Genomic DNA, 23,561 nt, shown 5'->3' with positions numbered 1-23,561 from the left:
TAGAGAACTAGAATGCAAGAAAGTTATCCTCCATCCTATCGGGCCACCTAGGAAAACAAGAAGTGGTTGTCCCTTAAATTATTTATAAAGTTATGCAACATTATTTCATATTTCCTTATGACATTCAACTCAAAAATCCACTCCGCTTCCCAGAGCGATCCCATTTCTCCATGACTTCTTTGTAACCTACTCTCTCACACTTACCCATTAACACCTCCCCTCACTGATTCTCAGGCCAGCAAACTACAGCAAGGTAATTTATGGTAGCTTTAAGGGGCTGTCCCACTGCGGTGACCTAATCCGCAAGTTCAGAAGACAGTCTTTGACATTCAAGCTCGAGCTAGATAGATCGTCAGTGATGAAACTGCGAGCAGGATCGACCGACCGCACACACACACACACAAAAACACATCGCCCGGTGTGGCCTTAATGGCTGCGGGACTTGCCATCGCCCGCCGGGGGCTTTAACATCGGGAGAAAAATGGAAAACAGGGGAGAGACAATGACTTTGCCTTCCATCACAGTGAGGAGGAGATTCACTGTGATGGATGTTTGTGTAAATTGTGTGTCTTGGTTTTTCTTTCTTGTTGTATGACTGCAGAAACCAAATTTAGTTTGAACTTCATTTGAGGTTCAAATGACAATAAACGGTATTGTATTGTATTGTATCGCAAAGGTGGGGGCCAGTGAAAGCGGGGGAGCGCTGTCTGAAATTCACACCCGCGATGAACAGGAAGGTAAAAGACGGCTTGCACATAACAGTATAGGGCTCTGGTAAGACCACATCTGGAGTATTGTGTACAGTTTTGGCCTCCTAATTTGAGGAAGGACATCCTTGTGTTTGAAGCAGTGCAGCGTAGGTTCACGAGATTGATCCCTGGGATGGCGAGACTGTCATATGAGGAAAGATTGAAAAGACTAGGCTTGTATTCACTGGAGTTTAGAAGGTTGAGGGGCATATTTATAGAAGCATATAAAATTTCACCCAGAGAGTTGTGAATTTGTGGAATTCCCTGCCACAGAGGGCAGTGGAGGCCAAATCACTGGATGGATTTAAGAGAGAGTTAGATAGAGCTCTAGGGGCTAGTGGAATCAAGGGATATGGGGAGAAGGCAGGCACGGGTTTTTGATTGGGGACGATCAGCCATGATCACAATGAATGGCGGTGCTGGCTCGAAGAGCCATGTGGCCTCCTCCTGCACCTATTTTATATGTTTTTATAACAGTAAGTCCTTTAGAGAGCTTGGGGAGAGAGGGGGAGAGTAGGGGAGAGAAGGGGAGAGAAGGTGTGGAGCCACGCCAGACAACTTTTAATAAAGTTTAGTGGGCATTTAACATTACCGGTCGGTTTACTTACCTTTTTTACTCAACGAGCTTTACTTTCGACTACCCTCGATTTCCTTCGACTACCCTCAATTACCTATGACTAACATGCTGACGTACTACGACCTACCTCGACTAAACCTACGAGTAAAAAAATATAGATTTTTTCCATGGCGACCTTTTTTTACTCGCGGGCATTTTTCAACATGTTGCAAAATACGCCGCGACCTAGCTGAGGCCTCGAGTACGCGGGGACTACTCTCGAGCATGAAGGAGAGTTACAAAGACCTCCTAGGACATCGTGTCGACCATGCTGCGAGTATGAGTCGAGGGCAAACTCGCCTGAACTCGCGGATTAGGTTGCCGCAGTAGGACAGCCCCAAAGTATATCTTTGGGATGTGGGAGGTAAACAGAACTAGTCCTAGGAGAGAAAATGAAACTCTCATAGGCCTGGAGAGAACATGTGAACTTTATACAGGCTGAAAAAAGGACAAGCAATGTCAAAAATGGCAGCACTCAGTAAAATAAACTTCAGTGAATTATCTTGCTCGACATTGTTCGGTTGAGCTGTAAAGCTGGCAGATGTTGTGTTTAGGACATTTATGTAATGGCTCAGATCCTTTACTGAACATCTATATAATTAAAAGTCTCATCTTGACCACTTCTTGTCTGCGCTGTAAAATGATTTTAGAAAAAGTGCTACCATATATCACTATGAATTTTGGCCATCTTACTCATAGTCCTCCTCCACTGAGCAGGCTCTGAGAATTTTCCCATCGATGTAAAATAAAAAAGTTATGAATGTCATAAAAGTTGTGATTGGTCCTTTCGCCTGTCAATCACCATGATGAAGGTAACGCCCCTTCCGGGGGGGGGGGGGCAGGACTATAAAACCCTGGATGCCTGGACGTGAGTCAGTCACTCTGGAAGATCGCGAGAGAGAGGCCACAATTGTGATTCTGCTGTGGGTCTACTGAACTGTGAGTCTTCAATGTACTTGCAATAAATGATTAGTTAGCCCTTAATGAGAATAAAATAAGTTGTTTGGCCTGCCCTGAGCTTGAAACCGAAATAGCAATGGAAATGAAATGAAAATGAGATTAGTTGTTTGGCCTGCCCTATGCTTGAAACTGAAAAGGCAATGGAAATGAAATGAAATGAAAATGAGATGAGTTGTTTGGTCTGCTCTGTGCTTGAAATTGAAATGGCAATGGAAATGAAATGAAAATTAGATGAGTTGTTTGGTCTGCCCTCTGCTTGAAACTGAAATGGCAATGGCAATGGAAATGAAATGAAATTAGTTGTTTGGCCTACCCTGTGTTTGAAACTGATATGGCAATGGAAATGAAATGCAAATGAGACGAGTTGTTTGGCCTGCCATGTGCTTGAAACTGAAATGGCAATGGCAATGGAAATGAGATGAAATGAAAATGAGATGAGTTGTTTGGCCTGCCGTGTTTGAAATTGCAACGGAAATGAAATGAGTTGTTTGGCCTGCGTGAAACCACTCATTTCGGCCCACAAGGCCCTTATTAGCCAAGAAACCAGTCCCTTTTGCCCAAAATGCCCGTATTAACCCAGGAAATGCATTTTGGCCCAAAAGGCCCGTGCCAAGGCCAGGAAAAATCTAGAAAAAGTTACTTTCACTGAGATTTCATTCAGATTTTTTTTTTAAAGAGTCTCTTCAGCCCATCAGGCCTGTACTAGCCCAGGAGGAGTCCCTTTGGTCCATCAGGAAGTATTCCCCCTGCAAGTATTAAACCTCACTCCAGTATTTTTCTCCCTTCATTGGCTCCTTGTGAGATCCAGGCCAGGATAGACTTTCCTCCTTCATTGCTGTGACCTGCAGAAATAGATGAAAAATGTCTAAAATTGATTCTCCACCCACTCCCCCTTCTCTCTCTCAGAGTCTCTCATCTGTTTTGGGCAGAATTTCTGGCAGTTTCTGAGCTTCCAGCCCACCAGCCCTGAGTGACTGAGCTGCCAGCCCACCAGGCCTGAGTGACTGAGCTGTCAGCCCACCAGGCCTGAGTGACTGACCTGCCAGCCCACCAGCCCTGAGTGACTGAGCTGCCAGCCCACCAGGCCTGAGTGACTGAGCTGTCAGCCCACCAGCCCTGAGTGACTGAGCTGCCAGCCCACCAGGCCTGAGTGACTGAGCTGTCAGCCCACCAGGCCTGAGTGACTGACCTGCCAGCCCAAGAATCCATTCGGCCCACAATGTCCATACTAGCCACCTGGAAACCAGTCCCTACGGCTCACAACCCCCACTGGCCACCAACCAATATTGAAATTGGTGGAGAGGTGGAATATTGCGTTGGGGGAACAGCCCTCCTGTGTAAACATGGGACCCCAACGGGTCCCACTTAGTCTAGTAACTCTTTATAAGGCTCTAAAAATGTGCTCTCAGCAGAGACAAACATTTCTTTCTTTCCAGCATCATGAAAAGCATGAAGATCCAGTGATCTGTATAACCATGCAGAACTGCAGATCCTCCAGGACTGTAGACTTCTCAAGAAAGGATGCTGATTGATCCTAATTTGGCAACAGCTGGGTAACAAGTAATTAAACACTTCCACCTGTCTCATTCCTATTTCTTAAACTGGTGTCCCAGAAACAAATAACGTGATGCAGAGAGAAAATGGTAACATACACATTCCCCATCCTGTCTCAGAGATTTCCACTGGATAGATGTGCAAAAAACCTTATCCCAAATATACGAGCCAATGCTGAATTCTCAGGGCCTAGGTGCCTCACTTTTCTAATACTCATTATTTTCCAAATGGATCTTTCCTGTTGTACAGGTCATCACCAGTTGACAAACATCCAACTTATATATGGCCCCCATGGGCACTCCAGTGTGTGGACGACAGGCAGGATGAATCTGCTGGCCACAAGCGTCTGTTCTTGAATTTTCTTGAAGCTAGAATTTTGCCTCTCTAAACCCAGGTAGAATACATTCTAATTTACAGGTTGGTGTCTATTTTGTGAATCTAATCTGGGGACATGTCTTCCAGCCAGCAACAGAGTCCATTTTAAAACGTGAACGGCATTGAAAATCTTGTTTACAATAAAAAATATATTTTCAAATCAATAATAGACCATGATAGGCTCGGCCTAATTTTGTATGTATCAGCTTTATTATTAAGACTGGCAAAACAAGATTTAAAATATTTCTCCAAATTTTCTATTGTTATGGGACAACCCACCTCTGCCAGTATCTTCTGCCTTGTGGGAACTTAGTTTGTGGTTGCAATTCCAATTTGTTATCTGTTTGGGTCATGAACATTTTAATGGCTATAAAGATAAAATAATTTAATATTTATATTAATTACATGCTATCAGTTTGAGGTACGTCATACTCCCTATCATAAAATACAGACATCCAGATTCTTTGCCATTTTATGTCCACAATATTACTGCGCAAACTGTTATGCAAGTTAGTTAACATTTGCTTCAAAGGCAATTTTTTTGCCACCAGGTCTTCATGAAAAGAACCAAAGATCTTATTTTCGGGAAGTAATTTCATCTAGACATGTGTCGTCTAATAAGTAGTCTTCCATCGTATTCTTTGCAGCTTTCCGGATCTCGTTTCTCTGAGATATCGAACGGGCTACCAATTTACCAACAACTTCTATTTTGGCTTCCTGCAAGACCGGGTGTTCAGCCACTAAAAAGGCAAATATTAAATAGGTTAGATTTTACAGTCATATATTCCTACTAATTATATTATTTAATCTATTTGACCAGGCAGCTACTTTAATTTTTGGGTGAACTAATTTATTATCCAAGATTTATTGTCTATTGATTTAAATGAATGATAACTTGGGCAGGTTCTATAATGTGTCTGTCTTTCTGAGATACACAAGAAAAGTTTAGTTCTCCAATGCCACAGCCCTCCCCACAGCCACGGTGCACAAATTTCCAGCCATGAAATCTTTCAGAATTTCTCCCCCATTAGCAATAATTCCAGGTGGAGGTATTTTACCATTGTACAATTTACCTCTTTGTCCATTGATTTATGTTGGTTTCAGACAAAGCATTGAGATCCTGTGCAGTTAAGGAATGGGAGTCGAAGTTACCAGAGAGCAAACAGAAGGAGAAATGGTCAACAGGAGCTCAGCATCCCCAGCTTTGCCTGATTGTCCTGGAACCACAATACTTCCCCAAACTTCCTGTATTTCCATCAATATCAGGACCATTTCACCTGTGAGGTAATTTTCTAACTTTTCGCAACCGGTGGAGAATCTCAGCCACCAACAGTGTATGCTGGTGATCCCCACCATACTTAATTGCAAGCTTATAATTGTTCCTCATATTGCATTGATGAATGAAGAATTTAGTGAAGTAATGCAAAATCTGAATATTGTTTCATTTTATTTTAAAATGCTCATTAAACATTACATGGCAACATATTCCCACTTATTACATAAAGTTAAATAGAACTTAAATGAGAAAAATGGTTGCATTCAATTTCTATTGAATAACAAAATATAATAGGTAAGAAGACTGCTATATTTAAGGATTGCAAGAGCTTGGATGCAATTGCTTGGTTACAACTATCAGCGCCCTGTTCTTGTCAAGGTTTCCTTCCCCTCAAAACCAATAATGATGCTCTGTACTGACTCAACTACTACAACTATTTACAGAAGTTCAAAACCATGTTTTGCTGCCATTTTCAAGCGCATTTTATCTCGTATTCTGGATTTGAAACCAGGTACCATCTGGCCAGTGCAAGAGATACAAAGAGGTTTAGGTTCTTCTGTATTCTTGACCCATGTGTCAAACTGTGAATGCTGGCCATCGCTGGTGAGTGGATATGGTTCCACTTATGCGTCGATGAAATGTGAATTGAAGACTGCATTTCCCCGAGGAGAATGGCATTAAGAAGGTTGTGGCTCAATGACTTCACTAGGAGGTACATACTATTTTAACCATATGTCAGTCCTGCCATCCCGGGAATTAACCTGGTGAACTACATTGTGTTTTTGATTTTCTGTTTTTGGACTGAATTCTGTTTTTAGTTTGTGTCTCTGTGATGTCTTTATTATTTATTTTACTCTGATTATATGTTTATATTCCTGTTAATCTATGTAAAGTGTCCTTGAGATGTCTGAAAGGCGCCCAACAAATAAAATGTATTATTATTATTATTACGTTGCATTTCCTCAATAGCAAGAATGCCCTTCCTCAAATTAGGAGACCAAAACTACACACAATACTCCAGGTGTGGTCTCACCAGAGCCCTGCACAACTGCAGTAGGCCCACCTTGCTCCTATACTCAAATCCTCTTGCTATGAAAGCCACCATGCCATTTGCTTTCTTCACTGCTTGCTGTACCTGTATGCTTACTTTCAGTGACTGAAGTTCAAGGACATCATTGCACCTCCCCTTTTCCTAATCTGACACCATTCAGGTGATAATATGCCTTCTTGTTCTTGCCATTAAAGTGGATAACCTCACATTTATACACATTTTACTTCGGAGTCACGTGAGTGACTACGTGAAGAAGGGCCGTCCGTCTGCGTGCGCGTCATTACGTCTGAACGCAACGCGCATGACGGACTGGAGAGGCACTGTGTCCTCCCAGCCGTCGGGATGGGCCGGTAAGGAAAGTTGAACTACTTACCTGCGTTCTCTGGGACTTGAAGCTTTTTGTAGTTTCAGAGCCCAGATGTCGAGGAGACGGTCCGCGGGGAAGTCGGCTGCCGAAGACCGCAGCATTCCCAGTAGCGGGCGACGGTCTTGTTCCCAACATTACCGCCGGCAGAACCGGCAGAAAAGACTTGGTGCAGGAGGAGGAGCTCCGTGGTGGTCCTGCGGGACGTAAAAACCACCCGCAAGTCTGACACCCGTTGACTCAGATGAGTCCGGGGAAGAGGGATACCCTCCCTCAAAGGAGAGCGTCTGAGGACGACTCTCCCACATGGAGCAACTTATGGAGAAGTTGCTCCAACAATGATCTGCTCCGAAGGAGGGAGCAGTATCAGCACGGGCCTCTACAGCAGGCCGTGCCAGCAGCCTCACACATGGGGAAAACAAAACGGGCCAGGAGTACCTAGGCAAACCCAATTGGAGGGTAGGCCAGGAGGATCCCGGATGGAGAGGATAACCTCCTTCATGGGTAACGTGTTTAAACGTTCAAAACCCACATGGAGCACCTGATGGAGAGGTGCTCCACAATGATATACTCCAAAGGAGGGAGTTATCAGCCCGGAAATTATGGAGAACCCGCAGGCAGCGGCACCTGTTTCAGGGCTGCACAAATGTCTCCTGCTCTGAGGAGAGGAGCATCCACGGTCAGTTTCAGTCTGACCCAAAGCAAGAATCTCATTTAGGTCCGCTGGAGGGGCCATGTCAGCGCAGGTATCCTCAGGGGCCTGCGGCAGCACCTGTTTTCAGGTCTGCCTACAAATCTCACTCTCAGTGGAGGAGAGTGTGAGTGATCAGTAGGTAACTGATCTCGAATTTAAAGTATGAGCATACTGAAGCACATGCATATGGCCTCAAGAGCCAGCAGTTGGCAGAATATTCGCACAAATGCCGGCAAGGGAACAGCGCTATCAGGGTAACATTGGAGAAACTAGCCGCCGAATCCTCTCTTCAGGTAAGACCAGAAGAAGGAAGCAAAAGCTGTCGGACCAATCAAGGTACAACGACAAGCAAACTTCATCAGTAGGCGACAACACACCCCACACCTCCATAGGGGATAAGCAGTTCAATGAAGCCGGTGGTAGCTTGAAAGCTGGGCACGGAAATATGATCAGAGTCGTCTTTCAAGGCAGACTCAGAATTATGGCCAGAATTGTCTTACAAGGCAAGCTCAGTATGATAAGGTTTTCAGATCAAGACCCAAGCAGAGGTCAGGAGAAACATGGAATCCATACTCCCTACCAGTCCTACTCCCAATCAAGGAGAGAAAAGGAACCCGCATCAGGGGCCTTTGGGCTTACCACAAGACCACCGGTAGCCATGGAGGTAGGTGGGTCTGGGTTTACCGAAACAAGGGATTGTGGACCAGTTACATGTTGGTAATTTTACTCTTGTGTTTTTGTTCAAAATGACAATAACATGAATTTCAGATCTGGTTTTAAAAAACAGATAACAACATGTGATTATTTTTACTGCACAACATACATAGGTTCCAAGCAGACTTGGAACTCAGACCGGAGTTGTCTTCGAGGCAGGCCCAGTATTATGGGCAGGATTGCCTTCCAGGACAGGTGACAGATGGAGGATGTCACACTTCATTCAGGTTTAACTCATTTGTGCAGTATAGACTTTCAGAACAGTAAAATTTTGTTATGGTCTAACAACTGTTTTATAGGAGCTTCCTATAAAATGGTCACATGGCATGCATCAACCTCAAAGATGCATACTATTCGGTGTCTATTCACTAAGAACAGGGGATATTTGAAGTTTAACTGGATGGCATGGCTCTGCCAAATGGGTTGACAGCAGCTCCTAGACTATTGATTAAACTACGGAAACCAATTCTGGGACTACAAAGGTCTCAAAACCACATAGTAATGGCATATTTGGAGGACATTTTCAATTTGGAGTCACCAAGAATTGGCAGAAGCATCAGTCAAAGCAAACCAAAATCCTGTTTGAAAGAATTGGTTCCCTCATCCATCCAGTTAAATCAAAATTGACACCTACAAGGGTAACTGATTACCTAGGATTTACTATTAAAAACAGTAAATATGTTGGTGACTTTGCCTAGGGGCAAACAACAAGATTAAGTAAGCCTGCTATGACCTGATAGTCAAATACTAGCCATCTATCAGGCAAACAGCGAGTGTAATTGGCAAATAGTAGCTGCATTTCCAGCAGTACGTCACGGGCCTTTGCATAACCAGAATTTACAGCGAGCAAAGGAACGAACACTCAGATTACATGCAGGCCAAATTGGCAAAACTATGGATTAACAGCAGAGGACATTGTGGATAACGAACGAGAGACAGCTCAAGAGAAATTTTGCTCGAAAGCCATCGGTGGTTCAGACCAATGCTAGCGGCTAAGGATGGGGAGCCACAAACACAGTCTAGAGCTGTGGGGGCAGATGGAATGAGCAGGAGTCTGTAATTCCCCAACACAGGGAATCAATTACCCAGAATTGTTGGGGGCACAATATGGACTCAAGGTTTTCTGTAGCGATATGCAACCTGTGCTTGTTCAAATTCAGATTGATAACACCACTGCGGTGGCATATATCAATCACAAGGGTGGTGTAAAATCTGTATCTTGCGACAGATTGTCGAACCTCATTTGGCACTGGTGTATCGAGAGGAATATTTGGGTTACAGCGGTCTATCTACGAGGTAGATATAACACGGTGACAGATGCTGGATCACGAATGTTTAATAACAACACAGAATGGATGTTGAATCGGGCAGTATTTAACGAAATAACTACACGATTTGGCATACCAGATATTGATCTGTTTGCATCTAGACCAAACCATCAGTTACTCAGATATGTGTCCTGCGAGCTGGATCCAGGAGCTAAGGCAGTGGATGCTTTCTCCTTCAATTGGGGAGGAATGTTTATGTATGCTTTCCGCCAATTTGTCTCACAAACCGATGCTTGACCAAAATCAAGCAAGACTAAGCCACAGGCATATTGGTAGTGCCAGATTGGCCTACTCAAGCCTGGTTCCCAAAAAATTTGGGAATTATAGTCCAGCCAGTTATGGCTATACCCAAGAGCAGGGACCTCCTAGTGAACCCAGTTACAGGGAGCAATCATCCACTACAAGAACGTATTAACTTGTTGGTCTGCAGATTCTGAGGAGGCCATGTCAAGGCATAGGACTGTCCGAACAAATACAACACAGTTCGGATAACGGATGTCTTGGAGTTCCTATCAACTCTGTACCATAACTATAAACAAAGTTATAGTGCAATCTATAGTGCCAGAGGCGCACTCTCCTCCTATCTGATGCTGGAAGCAGGGCACGGGTCGATAGGAACGCACCCCTTTACAACAAAATTCATGAAGGGAATTTACAACTTAATACCTCCAAGGCCAAGCTACACGGACACATGGGATGTGAGCGTGGTACTAACCCTACTTTGACAGTGGGGACTGCCTATAACTAACCCTGAAGGTGGTATGCTGACAAAGAGTCCAGACACTGCAAAAGTTACAGTTGGACTACATGACCACCAATATGAACAACATAACATTCCTAATCAGGAACCTGATAAAACAGAGCAGGCCAGGAATGCCAGGGATGGAGATCCAGTTCTTGGCATATCCAGAGGACCAACGGTTGTGTGTGTGGTAACGTACTAACACCACTATCTGAGAGTTACGGAGAATCTGAGAGGCTCAGAACAAGTGGTCCTCATCAGCCATAAAAAACTACACCAGAAGGTATCAACTCAAATCATCTCCAGATGGTCAAAGGAGGTAATGGCGGTAGCAGGAGTGAACATTTATATCGTTAAATCTCACTCCACCAGGGCTGCATCTACGTCGGCAGCAAGAGCTATGGGCGTGCCCCTTAACGACATCCTAGTGGCTGCAGGATGGACGAATGAAATAACGGTCCACCGGTTTTTATAACAAACCCATAACCGGACTGGGGGTGTTTGCACGTACCATTTTAAGTTCTGTCCCTTAGTTTCCCCCCAAGGTTGGGAGGGGTAACTTTTTAAAAAACTTTTCTTTCATTTAAAGCATCAGTTTCTTTACTTAACTACGTAATGTCTGAATGCTTTAATGATTACACGCATCCGTGGTCAATCCATTCAGTGTGTGACGCTTGGATTCGTAACCGGCGTAAAATCACAGAGCTTTGAAATCTTCACGTAGTCACTCACGTGACTCCGAAGTAAAATAGTAAGATTAAACGAGAACTTACCAGTTTGAAGTTTGATCTTGATTTTATGAGGAGTTACGATGAGCGATTACATGCCCACCGCTCCCACCCTCATATTATCAAGGTCATATGGAAGTTCAAGTTTTTCACAATCTTACTATTCTCAGGTCTTCTTTTTTATCTGTGATTTAACACCGCTGCTTTGAAGATTGACGCGCACGCAGACGGACGGCCCTTCTTCACGTAATTGCTCATCGTAACTCCTCATAAAATCAAGATCAAACTTCAAACTGGTAAGTTCTCGTTTAATCTTACTATTATACTGCATCTGCCATGCATCTGACCACTCATCCAACCTATCCAAGTCACCCTGGAGCCTCATAGCATCCTCTTCGCAGCTCACACTGCCACCCAGCTTTGTGACATCTGCAAACTTGGAGATGTTACATTTAATTCCCTTGCCTAAATCGTTAAAATATATTGTAAATAACTGGCATCTCAGCACTGAGCCTGATATTCTGAAATGGACCCGTGAATTCCTATTCTTTGCTTCCTGTCTGCCAACCAGTTCTCTATCCATGTCATTACCCTACCCCCAATACCACGTGCTCTAATTTTTCCCACTAATCTCTTGTGTGGAACCCTGTCAACAGCTTTTTGAAAGTCCAGATACTCCACATCCACTGGCTCTTCCTTATCCATTCTACTTGTTACATCCTCAAAAAATCCCAGAAGATTAGTCAAGCATGATTTCCCGTTCATAAATCCATGACTTTGACCGATCCTGTTACTGCTTTTCAAATGTGCTGCTATTACAAATTTAATAATCGACTCAAGCATCTTCCCACTACTGATGTAAAGCTAACTGGTCTATAATTCCCCGTTTTCTCTCCCTCCCTCCTTTCTTAAAAAGTGGGGTTACATTGGCTACTCTCCAGTCCACAGGAACTGAATCAGTGTCTATAGAACATTGGAAAATGATCACCAATGCATGCACAATATCTAGGGCCACCTGCATGAGTAATCTGAGATGCAGACCATCAGGCCCTGGGGATTTATCTGCCTTCACTCACAAGTTTACCTAACATCATTTCCTGATTAATGTGGATTCCCTTCAGTTCCTCCCTCCCACTAGATCCTCAGTCCCCTAGTATTTCTGATGTTGAGAAAAACTAAGAAGACTAGGAGCGCTTCTTACTCCCTCTCCACCTGGACAGAGCGAGGCTGGAGTTCCCAAAGTCTCATCTTCCACACTTCCAGCCTCCTCATTCAATGGATCATCCTTCATAATTCCAACCACCTTTAAGGAGATTCCAAAATATGAGAATATAAAATACAGTACAAAGAAAAGTTAGCCATTTTAATTTTCCTTTCCATTCCAATGCTGACCTTGGGCCTTCTCTATTACCAGAGTGGGGCCACAAGCACCACATATTCCGCTGGGGTAGCTTACAACCAAACAGTGCGAACATTGAATTCTCCAATTTTAGCTAATTAATCTACAACCCCCCCTCCCCTCACCCCTTTTACCTCCCTCTCTCACCTGGATGCACCGTCTCCCTTTCCCCTTTGCCCTTCCACCCATGTTTCTTCCTCTGGTTTCCCATTTCAGGACTCTTCGATTCTATCTCACATTTTTTATCTTTTCATCTCTGGCCTTTATCCTGACTTCTGCCAATCAAAAGCACTGCTCACCTGTATCCACCAGTTCCCAAAGTCTCATCTTTGTCTTTCACTCACTTCTCCTCCAGCTGTCTCCCCACCGTCTACAATCATTCTGCAGAAGGATCTCAACCTGAAATGTTGGCTATTCTTCAGAGATCCTGCATGATCTGTTGAATTATTCCTTTGTGTCCTATATTTGCCGACCGGTGTCTGTGGTTCCTTGTGTCCATAGAAAAGTACAGAACAGGTACTGGCCCTTTGGCCCAAAACGTCTATACTGAACATGATACCAAGATAAAGTAATCTCATCTGCCTGCATATAATCCATTTCCCCCCAGTCCCTGCATATGTGCCTCTTAAATGCCAATATCATACCTAAACCTCGACCCCTGGCAGTACATTACAGGCACCCAGCACCTTCTATGTAAAAAAACTTGCTCTGTCTTTTTCCACTAAACTATGCTCCCTCTCATCTTAAAGCTATGCCTTCTAGTCTTTGACATTTATACCGTGAGAAAGACATTCTGACTGTCTACCCTATTTATGCCTCATAATTTTATATACTTCTATCAGGTCTCCACTCAACCTGCGACATTTCAGAGAAAACAATCCAAGGCTGTCGAACCTGTCATAGTTAATAGGCTCTAATCCTGGCATCATTCTGGTAAACCTCTTCTGTACTCTCTCAAAAGCCTCCTCATCCTACCTGTAATGGGACCAGAACTGTACACAATACTCCAAATTAATCTCCTGCTGTTTCAAAAATTTGAATGAACCTTTCCCTTTATTAGTCCCGGGCTCTTCTTCTGTCTTCAACAACCACTTTCATTCTTACAGCACTTTCCCATGCAACCACAGCAAAAAGATGCTTCCATCTCAATCTTTTCCATCCTCTTGGGGCCCAAACATCCTTCTTGGTGAAGCAATGATTTACTTGTTCATCTTCCAATGTACTCCATTAAATGTTCACAATGTATTCTCCTTCAAATTGGAGAAACTGAATGCAGATTGGGCTCTGCTTTGCAGAAGCCCACCTTCAGACTGGAGAAGACCTTGAGTTTTCTGTTACCTGCCACATTAATTCTCATCACTAATTCTCATTTAGCACGGCCTGACCTGTGGACATGACCTGCAGCCCTGCATTTCACAACTTGTATTTCCTTCTCTGTGTTCTCACTCTCTATCTGCCATCATTTCCTGACCTTTAAGAATAAAGGATAATAATCCTCATCCTCTAGCTTCCACCATCAATCACATTACCTTGCTTACAGTTTTTCCCTGAGGAGTTAAGAACCAGAGGACATAGGTTTAAGGTGAGGGGGGAAAGATTTAATAGGATCTTGAGGGGTAACCTTTTCACACAAAGGGTGGTGGGTGTGTGGAACGAGCTGCCAGAGGAGGTAGTTGAGGAATAAGCACACGGATAGGGTAGGTTTAGAGGGATATGGGCCAGATGGGACGTGTAGATGGGACAAATTGGGCCGAAGGGCCTGTTTCCATGCTGTATGACTATGAGACACTGGCCTCTCACTATCAGAAATACTCCATTTGTCCTATTCATCTTACTGTCCCTTCAGCTGTATCCCTATTTGTTTTTTTCTCTTTCCCACTGTTAACAAAGGATCTTTGACCTGATATGTCAACTCTATTCCACTTTCCACAGATGCTGCAGCACATAAAGTATTTCCAGCATTGTTTATAATATAGCTGTTTCAAAGAGTCAGTATATGGACAATGTACTGCAAAAAAACGAATGAATTGTTGTATCCTGAGGAAATTTACAATTAAAATATAAAGTTGACAACTTGATGGTTTCTCTCGTGAATAATGCTGCTGAGGCGTTGGCAGGAAGCATGTGAAAAAAAACTTACAGTCTCATGTTAAATTGCTGTGAATAAACCTGAGAAGAACAAGTAATTAGTGAGAATAAAGCTCTTCAGGAAACTATCTACGGAATGTGCAAAAGAACTTCCTTCAGTCAATTAATAATTATTCATTGAAAGAAGAATACATCAACCTATTATTTAAAACAATGGATTCAAGCTAATTCTAATTTAAACAATAAGTAATCATACCCAGAGAGATGCAAAAACTGCAGATACAGAAATCTTGAGCAAAACACAAAGTGCTGGAGGAACCCAGTGCATTAGATAGCATTTGTAGAGGGAAAATACAGTTGAGAGATTCGAGCAGGACAAAGCTTGGCAAGTGATAGGTATAGACACAAAAAATCTGGAGTAACTCAGCAGGCCAGGCAGCATCTCTGGAGAAAAGGAACAGGTGATGTTTCGGGTTGACCCGCTGAGTTACTCCGGCATTTTGTGTCTATCTTCGGTTTAAACCAGTATCTGCAGTTCCGTCCTACACGTGATATGTGGATGCAGCTGAGGATGGTTTTGATTGATAAATGGGTGGAGAAAGTGATAAAGACTTATGTGTGATTAGAAAGTGAAAAAGGAGACAAAAAGATGTCCTGCTCCAATCTCTCGTTCCCACATTCCAGGGGCGGAAAACCCGGGGGGGGGGGGGGGGGGGGGGCAGAGGGGACACGTCCCCTCCATGTTTTGAGAGGTGGGGGACATCCCCCCCAAGTTTTTGTAATCCGGATTTTAAAAGCCGGTGAAATCTCCGCTTTCCGCGAGACAGTGGGGGTGGGAGTGATGATCGAGGGCGCCGATGGGACGAGAGAGACGTCGGTCAGCAGGCAATGGGGGTGGGACATGATTCAGCACAATGATTGGAGGAGGGAGGAGTGGGGGGCGGGGGCTGAGGATAGAGCGCGGTGATTGGAGGAGGGAGATGTGGCACAGAACTGTGACTCACCCGCAGCCAGGATCAATCCTGGCCGGGTCTCCGGTCCTGTCCTGTTCCCTCCCGAGTAGCCCCCCTACCCCCCACCGCGGGTGGCCAGAGAGGTCGGCAGCAAAGATCCTCCACTATAGGATCTTTGGTTGGGAATCAGATGGGCTAGCGCAGAGAAGCAGCGCAAAACCCAGCACAACTCTGCCTGTCCCGCCAGCTGAGCCTACAGCCTTCCTGGACTTGCGGGAAATATGGCCAACGTGGAGAAGCAGCGCTGGTATCCCGTCAGTCCAGACAGGGCTGTAGTTAACCCGGTGAGACAGGCAGAATTGAGTTGCATTTAGCGCTGGATTGAGCCTCCGAAGCCTCGCGCGCGCGCTTGTGTGTGTGTGTGTGTGTGTGTGTGTGTGCATGCGCATGCGCGCATGGCCGCCAAAAAATGGTGTCCTCGGTCCCCTCCATGTTTTGATAGCAAGTTCCGCTGTTGCCACATTCCTGATGCTCCCTACTCCAATCAATCTGCAGAAGCATCCCAACCTAAAACATCATCTGTCTTTGTCCAGTAGTTGGTATGAGGTAGTGCCTGAGAGCTGGCCTGCCCTCAGTACTATAAGGGTCAGATTGCAAAAGGTACCTCCCTTGTCAGTGGCTTTGATGATTATATTAAGATTGTTACAGAGTGAACGGAGTGAACATGTTCAGAGAGGGTGATATTGGAGTGGGTAAAGGGAGTGAAGAGGTCAAGATAGTTGATGTCGACCGGCAGTGGGAAATGAAAAGATCCTGAGAGGGTAGAAGCCTGGTAGGGGAAGTCCAGGAGTGGGAGCTTGGAAAAAGGCTTGTCACTGTGGGAATGAGGACTCAATGTCAGTTTTAAATCAGAACAGCCACTTGATGATGTGTTATACCCATTTAATTACTTTAGTCCTCAGAAATGACTTAGAATGTATTTGTATGCCACAAGCTAAGACATGATTTTTCAATTAAAAAATAAAAATGAAAAGTTGAGGATATCTTAAAAAAAAACAATATTTAAATTGCACAAATAACTATTGCAGTAATAGGTTAGATTAAACAAATGTAAGTATATCATGGATATCTGCAGAAAATCCAACCATATTGTCATAATTAAACATCATATTCTTAAATGATTTTGTTGCTTGGGCTGGAAGCCAGACTTCGTCAAAAGGACATTATTCAAAGTTTACAATATTAAGTCAACAATGTCTCCTAATCCTAACCACAAAATGTTCTCCGTTCATTATTGGAAACAAAACCACACGATATTCTTGGCCCATTTTATTCACAGATATTTACAGAGATTGAGTCTAATGATAAGAGAGTTGTTCAAAGAGGAGAGAGAATTTATACTCAATGGAAGTTAGAAGACTTACAGATGATATTAGTGAACTTTACGCGATACTGAGGTGTATGGATAGGTTGGAGTCTGAAAGGTTGTTTTCTTTGGCCAGTGAATACAGAAGTGTTCGAAAAAGGATCGACAATTTAGGACTGAAATGGGTAGAAATGTCTTCAACGCAGCAGGCTATGAATCATTGAAACTTTTCATGACAGGGCTGTGGATACTCAGTCATTCCACATTCAAGACTAGATTGATAAATTGCCAGCTAACATATTTCTACTGTTCTTCCCAGGCAAAAGCAACAAAAGTGTAACAGTAACTTATAGGATGATGCTGTGAAACTCAGCAACACCTCTGATAGAAAGAGAGATCATTAAAAAAATGATCTAGTCTCTTCTTGATTGATTGATAGAATTTATTGCCACACAACCAGGGTCGGTGGAATTTTGGGTTGTCAACAGCGGTACAATAATAAAGAACACACAACCACAATAAAAAATATAACACAAACATCCACCACAGCATTCATCACTGTGGTGGAAGGCACAGAACCTGGCCAGACCTCCTCCATTTTCCCCCGTGGTCGGGACCTCCACCCTCCGCAGCCGTTGCTGCGGGCGTCCAGATGGTAAGGGACAACGTCAAAGGCAAGGTATGTCCAGGATCGGCTCTTCCCCACCGGAGACCGCGGCTTCAGGCTGGTGTAGGCCGCAGGCCGGCGGTCGAAGTTTAAGGTTCCTGCCGCGCCACAGCCAGAAGCACCGCAGACTGCAGGGCCAGTGGCCGAAGCTCCCCTCCAGGGGTGATGGTAAGTCCATGCCGGACCCGCGGTAAAAGTTGGCCGCGGGCCGGCAGTGATAGCTTCTTCTTCCCCCGGGTCCCCCACGAGGGATCCCGGGCTGTAGACGCCGCGCCAGCTGGAGCTGTGCAGACCACGGCTTCAGGCTGCCGGCTGCCCCGGGCCAGCGAAACGGAGCGCTCCCCTCCAGCGAGCCCCAGCGAGTGCTCACCCGCTCCATGCCGAGAGTTCACGCTGCGCCCGCCGCTGAAGCCCCGGGCGCGTCTCCCGGAAAGGCCGCGCCGATCCTTGCTGTTAGGCCATGGTGGAGGCGACCTGGAAAAAGTCGCCTCTCCGTGGAGGAGGCGGCCGAAACGGTTTCCCCCTTACCCCACCCCCACACAAAATACACCGAGAAACATCAAAAACATACTTTAAAACATACTAAAAAAATAAAAAAAGTTGAAAAAAAACTTTTTTTTCTGTGCTCCACTTAACATTTGAGCAATTGCCTCAGCACCCTGAAATAGTTGGAAGGTTCGGTCCTATTTTCAGTGGCAGTCGCATTGCATTACAGCTCAAGTAGCAGGTTGCAGGGTTTGGATCTAGCAAGATAAGACTCATTACTTGAAAAACCTTCCTACTGACTGGCAGTCAAGTTTCACCAGTCTCAGTACAGATGATGCTTTGGTCTTTCAAGTTGAACAGATATACAACAATTCTGATCCGCTTCTTTGATGCCTTCACATTTGGCACAAAGAAATCAAGACTGATGCAAAGGACAACATCCAAAACAAATTCTTATTTGTAAGAGCAGCAAAAGTGAAATTAATATTCAAATCTATCACCCAGTTGGTTATCCGGGCCAATGTCCTGATCCATACTTGGACATTCCTGGATGCATCAGTATCAATGGAAATTTGTAGGGAGGCTGTCCCATCAATCAAACCTTGTTAAAGGTGGAAACTAAGCACTGAGATTGATGGACTTTATGGCCTCCTGCCAAAAGCTAGGTATGGATTCTCTTCTGGGTGCAATCCTGGATTTGCCTTGTTCCAGTTGATAATGTTCTGCATCTCATACATGTTTTATTCTCCACCTCATGGTGTCATAGCCCCTGAGCAATTTCAGACTCAAACTTCCCATTAGTGAAATCATTTTTGACACTTGATTTTTCAGTTTAGTGACAGTCCTGTTTCATCAAATGGAAGCTTTAAGTATCATAAACAAACCAAGAGGAATATTTGTGATGAATTAAATCTGAGCCTTAAATATTATTTTCCATAAAGCGTATTGAGGTGAAAATCAGCAGTGATTTTTCCAGAATCTGTAAATTGATGACCTATTTTCTGATGGGACGGACTCTTAGTCTCACAGGGGGATGAGAACCCAAGCAGGGTGATGTTGAAGAGTGAAGCAAGGCACAAATGGAAGAAAAAGGCATGAGGCATCAGTAAGATCATTAAAAAATGGCTCAAAGTCAAGCTTAAAGTCTTTGTATCTTAATGCACGAAGCATTCATAGCAGGTGAACAACACCAAATAGGTTAATGTGTCTGATCTAACAGCCATTACTAAGACAAGGAGATCAAAGCTGGAAACGTAATATTAAGGGATAAATGACATTTGGGAAGGATAGGCTAGGTGGAAAAATTGGTGGGATAGCACTGTTGATTAGAAGTGAATTAAATACAGTTGCAAGTGATGATCTGGCCTTGGAAGATGTTGATTTGATTTGGGTGGAAGTGCAAAATGACAAGGGAAAGAAAACACGGGGAAGAATAATGCATATTCGTAAAATAGTCACACTACAGGAAGGGTCAAGACCTCCCTACACCTGAAGGTCTGAAGAATATAAATCATCGTATGATGGGGTTGCTCACCCTTCTATGGAAGCTTCATGCATTAAGATACAAAGTATCTAGGAAAATCACGACTGAAAGAAAAGATTTAGAGGAAGATGTACCAAATGCAGGCAAACGGGCCGAGCACAGGTAGACAACTTGACTGGCATGGACAAGCTGGGCCGAAAGGACTTGTTTATGCTGTATAACAGTGATTCAATTACTCTAAGTGCAGGGTAGTCAAGTTTGCCTATGTAACAAATATAGATGGGACAGTGATTGCAAGAATAATATAAATCATTTTAAAATAATACAAAAGATTGCAAAATGGAGTATAATGTGACCAAATGTGATGTGATTTACTTGAGAAGGATGAACAATGGAACAGTGTTATTTAAATGGACAAAACTGCAGCAATTAGGATATCCTAGTGAACAAGAAAATAGAAAGCTAGCACAACTCTATAGTGGAGGATAGCCATTAAATAAACATAGTACATATTAAGTTAGTTATAAAACAGTTATGGTTAGTTAAATTATAGTTATTCTTCACACTTACATATATATTTGAAACCTTCTTCTCCATCCACGACTGGTCTCACCCATGTTGACCGGTAAATTGACCGATCTTCCAACCCTGCACCTGAAGGTGGATATATCGTAAAAGCCAATTCCACTACTTGTCTCTTTTGCAGTGTGTCAGGCAGGTTATACGTTCCTAAAATATAAAAAGACAATATTAAACAATGTTTTCACTTTTATTTAACATCAATTAAACCAAATAAATACCCTGTGCCCCCACCTTTCTAATAATTACTCTTCTCCTCAGGACAATCCAGTTTCACATCATTATTTTCAATACAGAATGACAGATATCTTCAGTTCTCCTCCTGAATGAACAGGGAAATAATTAAGTCCCTCAAGCCCCCAATCTCCCATGAAATAACCGCTCTACTTAAAACAGCCAAGCATAGAATAAAATGACTCTTTCGAAATGAGCCACAAATGGTCTATTAGCCAACGATTTTCTGGCAGAGACTGCTTAAGACCGTCTATATTCGTTTAGATTCAGGTTTAATATTGTCACGTGTACTAAGGGACAGTGAAAAATTTAGATTTGCATGCTGTACAATCAGATCAGATAATACTGGAGTAACTCAGCAGGACAGGCAGCATCACTGGAGAGAAGGAATGGGTGATGTTTCGGGTCGAGACCCTTCTTCAGACATTGAACACAGCACAGACATAGACGGGTCTGAAGAAGGGTCTCGACTCGTAACGTCACCCATTCCTTCTCTCCAGAGATGCTGCCTGTCCCTCTGAGTTACTCTAGAATTTTATGTCTATTTTCGGTTTAAACCAGCACCTGCAGTTCCTTCATACACAAAACAGATAATACTATACATAGATACAATCAAGTCAAACTCAAGTACAATAGGTAGAGCAAATGAGAAGATACAGAGTCAGAATGTAGTTCTCTGCATTGTACTACATCAATTCCATAGACAGTCAATATCCAATATCTGCAATGAGGTAGAGGTGAATTGGACAGTACCTTAACTATGGAAAGACTGTTCAGAAGCCAGATAACAAAGGGGAAGAAGCTGTTCCTGAAATTGGTGTTGCGATGCTTTCAAGCTTCTTGAACATTCGGCTGGGTGGGGACCAAGAGAGGAAGGAATGACCAGGGCAGATCAAGGTCTTGATTATGTTGGAAGTGTAGATGGGATCAATGGTGGGATGTCTGATCTGTGTGATGGACTGGGCTACATCTACTATTCTCTGCAATTTATTGCAATCTTGGCATAGCTGTTTCCAAACCAAGCTGTGATGCAACCCAACATTATGCTTTCTATTTTGCATCTGCAGAAGTTTGTAACAGTCATTGGACACGTGCCGGATTTCCTCAGTCTCCTAAGAAAATAGATTATCTGGTGTGCCTTTTTGGTTGTTGCATCAATGTGTTTGGTCCACGATTGATTATTGGTAATATTAATGCCAAGGAACGTGACACTCTCGACTATTTCCACTCCTGCACCATTGCTGCTGGTTGGGGCATGTACTCGCCCAGGCTTCCTGAATTCGATAACTGGCTCTTTCATCTTGCTGACATTGAGGGAAAGGCTATTGTCCTGACAATATGTTGCTAAATTTTATGTCTCCTTCTTGTACTCTGTCTCCTCATTGTTCGTGATCCGACCCACTGCAGTGGTGGTATCTGTAAACTTGTAGATGAAGTTATATCAACTACGACATTGGATGTAAAGGACTTTAATTGCTATTTAATTGGATAGATGGAAAAAACTGCTTATAGAAAACTTTTTCAGCAAACTTTTATATCTTTTGGTTACAGAATGAGTGGTGCTCCTTTTGGGACCAGTGAAAACAATCCAGCCAAATTATTCAAGGCTCCTGGGAAATCACTTCCTTTCCTCAAATCCCCTATAGATCCTCCCAGGTAACCATTTAGGTAGATTTTTCACCCAGGGCAGCTAAATTGCAGTTACTTAAAAGGCCTGTCCCACTTAGGAGACCTTGCCCGCCACCCAAAAAAAATCAAGGTTGAGGTGACCTGCAACCTCCTACCACCGCCCACGCATATGTTGAAAACCTTCCTTGACTATGAAGAAAAGCAGCTTCGACTAGACTTGCGACTAAAAAATGATCGATTTTTAAAATGGCAACCTATTTTTAGTCGAGGCTGGTTTTAATCATGAAGAAAAAATAGCAGCAACCTAGAAGAAGCCTTGACCACGTGGAAACCACTTTCGACCATTAGGGAGAGTGACCAAAATCTCCTGTGACCTCATGGAAACCTTGGGAGGCGGGCAAGGTCACCAGAGGTTGCTGTTTAGGTCTCCTAAGTAGGATACTTAACTCTTAGATGTTTAGGTCTCCTAAGTTGGATACTTAACTCTTAGATGTCAGCTGCTCGCTGGGAGACTGTAAATAAGATCAGGACCTCAAACCATTGGATTCTTGACAGTGGGAGGCAATATGATTCTGTAAACCTTGCTGAACATGATGTCAAGGTCAAGTCTTGGCAAGTTTGGGGCAAAATATTTATCATGATTTCATATAAACATCCGTCATAATATATTGATATCTTTAAAAAACAGCACCACACTATGAAGAAAATATAAAAGCTTTTGGACACTTTTTCTGTCCAAACAACAACATACTCACATTCTTCTACATTACCTTTAACTCACTGCTCGTGTCTATTTTGCACACTTTGCTTCAAATCTCAGTGAAATTTACAAATTTCAATGCACAATTGCACTCTTTCATCGAATGGTTAATATATGTGGGACATATACTAGGAAAACATAACTTGTTATACCACACCATTCAGACCAAACTCCTGACACCCTTTTATTTTCTCTCTTATACTCCCTCAGCACATGTTTCATCATCATCATCATTGAAAACATCAACAGGCACGGTGCTTTACAATGCTATGTACGACAGTGATCGCAACTTCTACTGAAGTGTGGATGGCCATTGGCTTACTGGGAGCTCATCCGCCCTTTGACAGGTCTTGTTTTTGGTCCTGCTGGGGATCCACAGCCCCCTCCTCACCTGGCAAACCAGGTGGGGAAGACGGTTTAGTCGCCGCCTATCCGACCATGGAGCAGGTAGCACAGGATTACATGGTACCCTTGGCGGGGGGGAACTCCCCCCAACTTGACAAGAATAGGACCATTGCCCGAAATCTCCTCTTTAAGGAGGGCCGGTCGATTTGACAGCTGGTGATGCAAAACTGTAGGATTATCATCCACTGCCTTGGTCCAGCATCGCATTAATTCAATCTTGCCACACTACCTACACTGTATAACAATAGCACTTTAGCACTGAAGACTAGGGGGCTGATAAATGGTAGATGTAAAGTGTATAAGATTCAAAATATATTTACTGTATGATTCAAAAAGTTTTTCTAATCTGTGAAAACATTAA

The 23,561-nt window shown here is 43.5% G+C and overlaps 1 protein-coding gene across 1 annotated transcript in view; it reads right to left on the bottom strand.

Moving 5' to 3' along the window:
* Window positions 1–4,442: 4,442 nt before the first annotated feature.
* iqcm (IQ motif containing M) overlaps window positions 4,443–23,561 on the bottom strand; it is a 93,011-nt gene continuing 73,892 nt past the window's right edge. The window contains exons 5-6 of the mRNA XM_033020361.1: window positions 20,164–20,322; window positions 4,443–4,994 (exon numbers count right to left, since the gene is read on the bottom strand). Of these exons, the coding sequence (XP_032876252.1) occupies window positions 4,831–4,994; window positions 20,164–20,322 (323 nt within the window). The 3' untranslated portion in view covers window positions 4,443–4,830. The remainder of the gene's footprint in view (window positions 4,995–20,163; window positions 20,323–23,561) is intronic.

This window comes from Amblyraja radiata, chromosome 1 (genome assembly GCF_010909765.2).
Source record: "Amblyraja radiata isolate CabotCenter1 chromosome 1, sAmbRad1.1.pri, whole genome shotgun sequence".
Classification (NCBI taxonomy): Eukaryota; Metazoa; Chordata; class Chondrichthyes; order Rajiformes; family Rajidae; genus Amblyraja; species Amblyraja radiata.
Note: the sequence above shows the minus strand (reverse complement) of the source record. Positions and strands in the feature narration are given on the sequence as shown.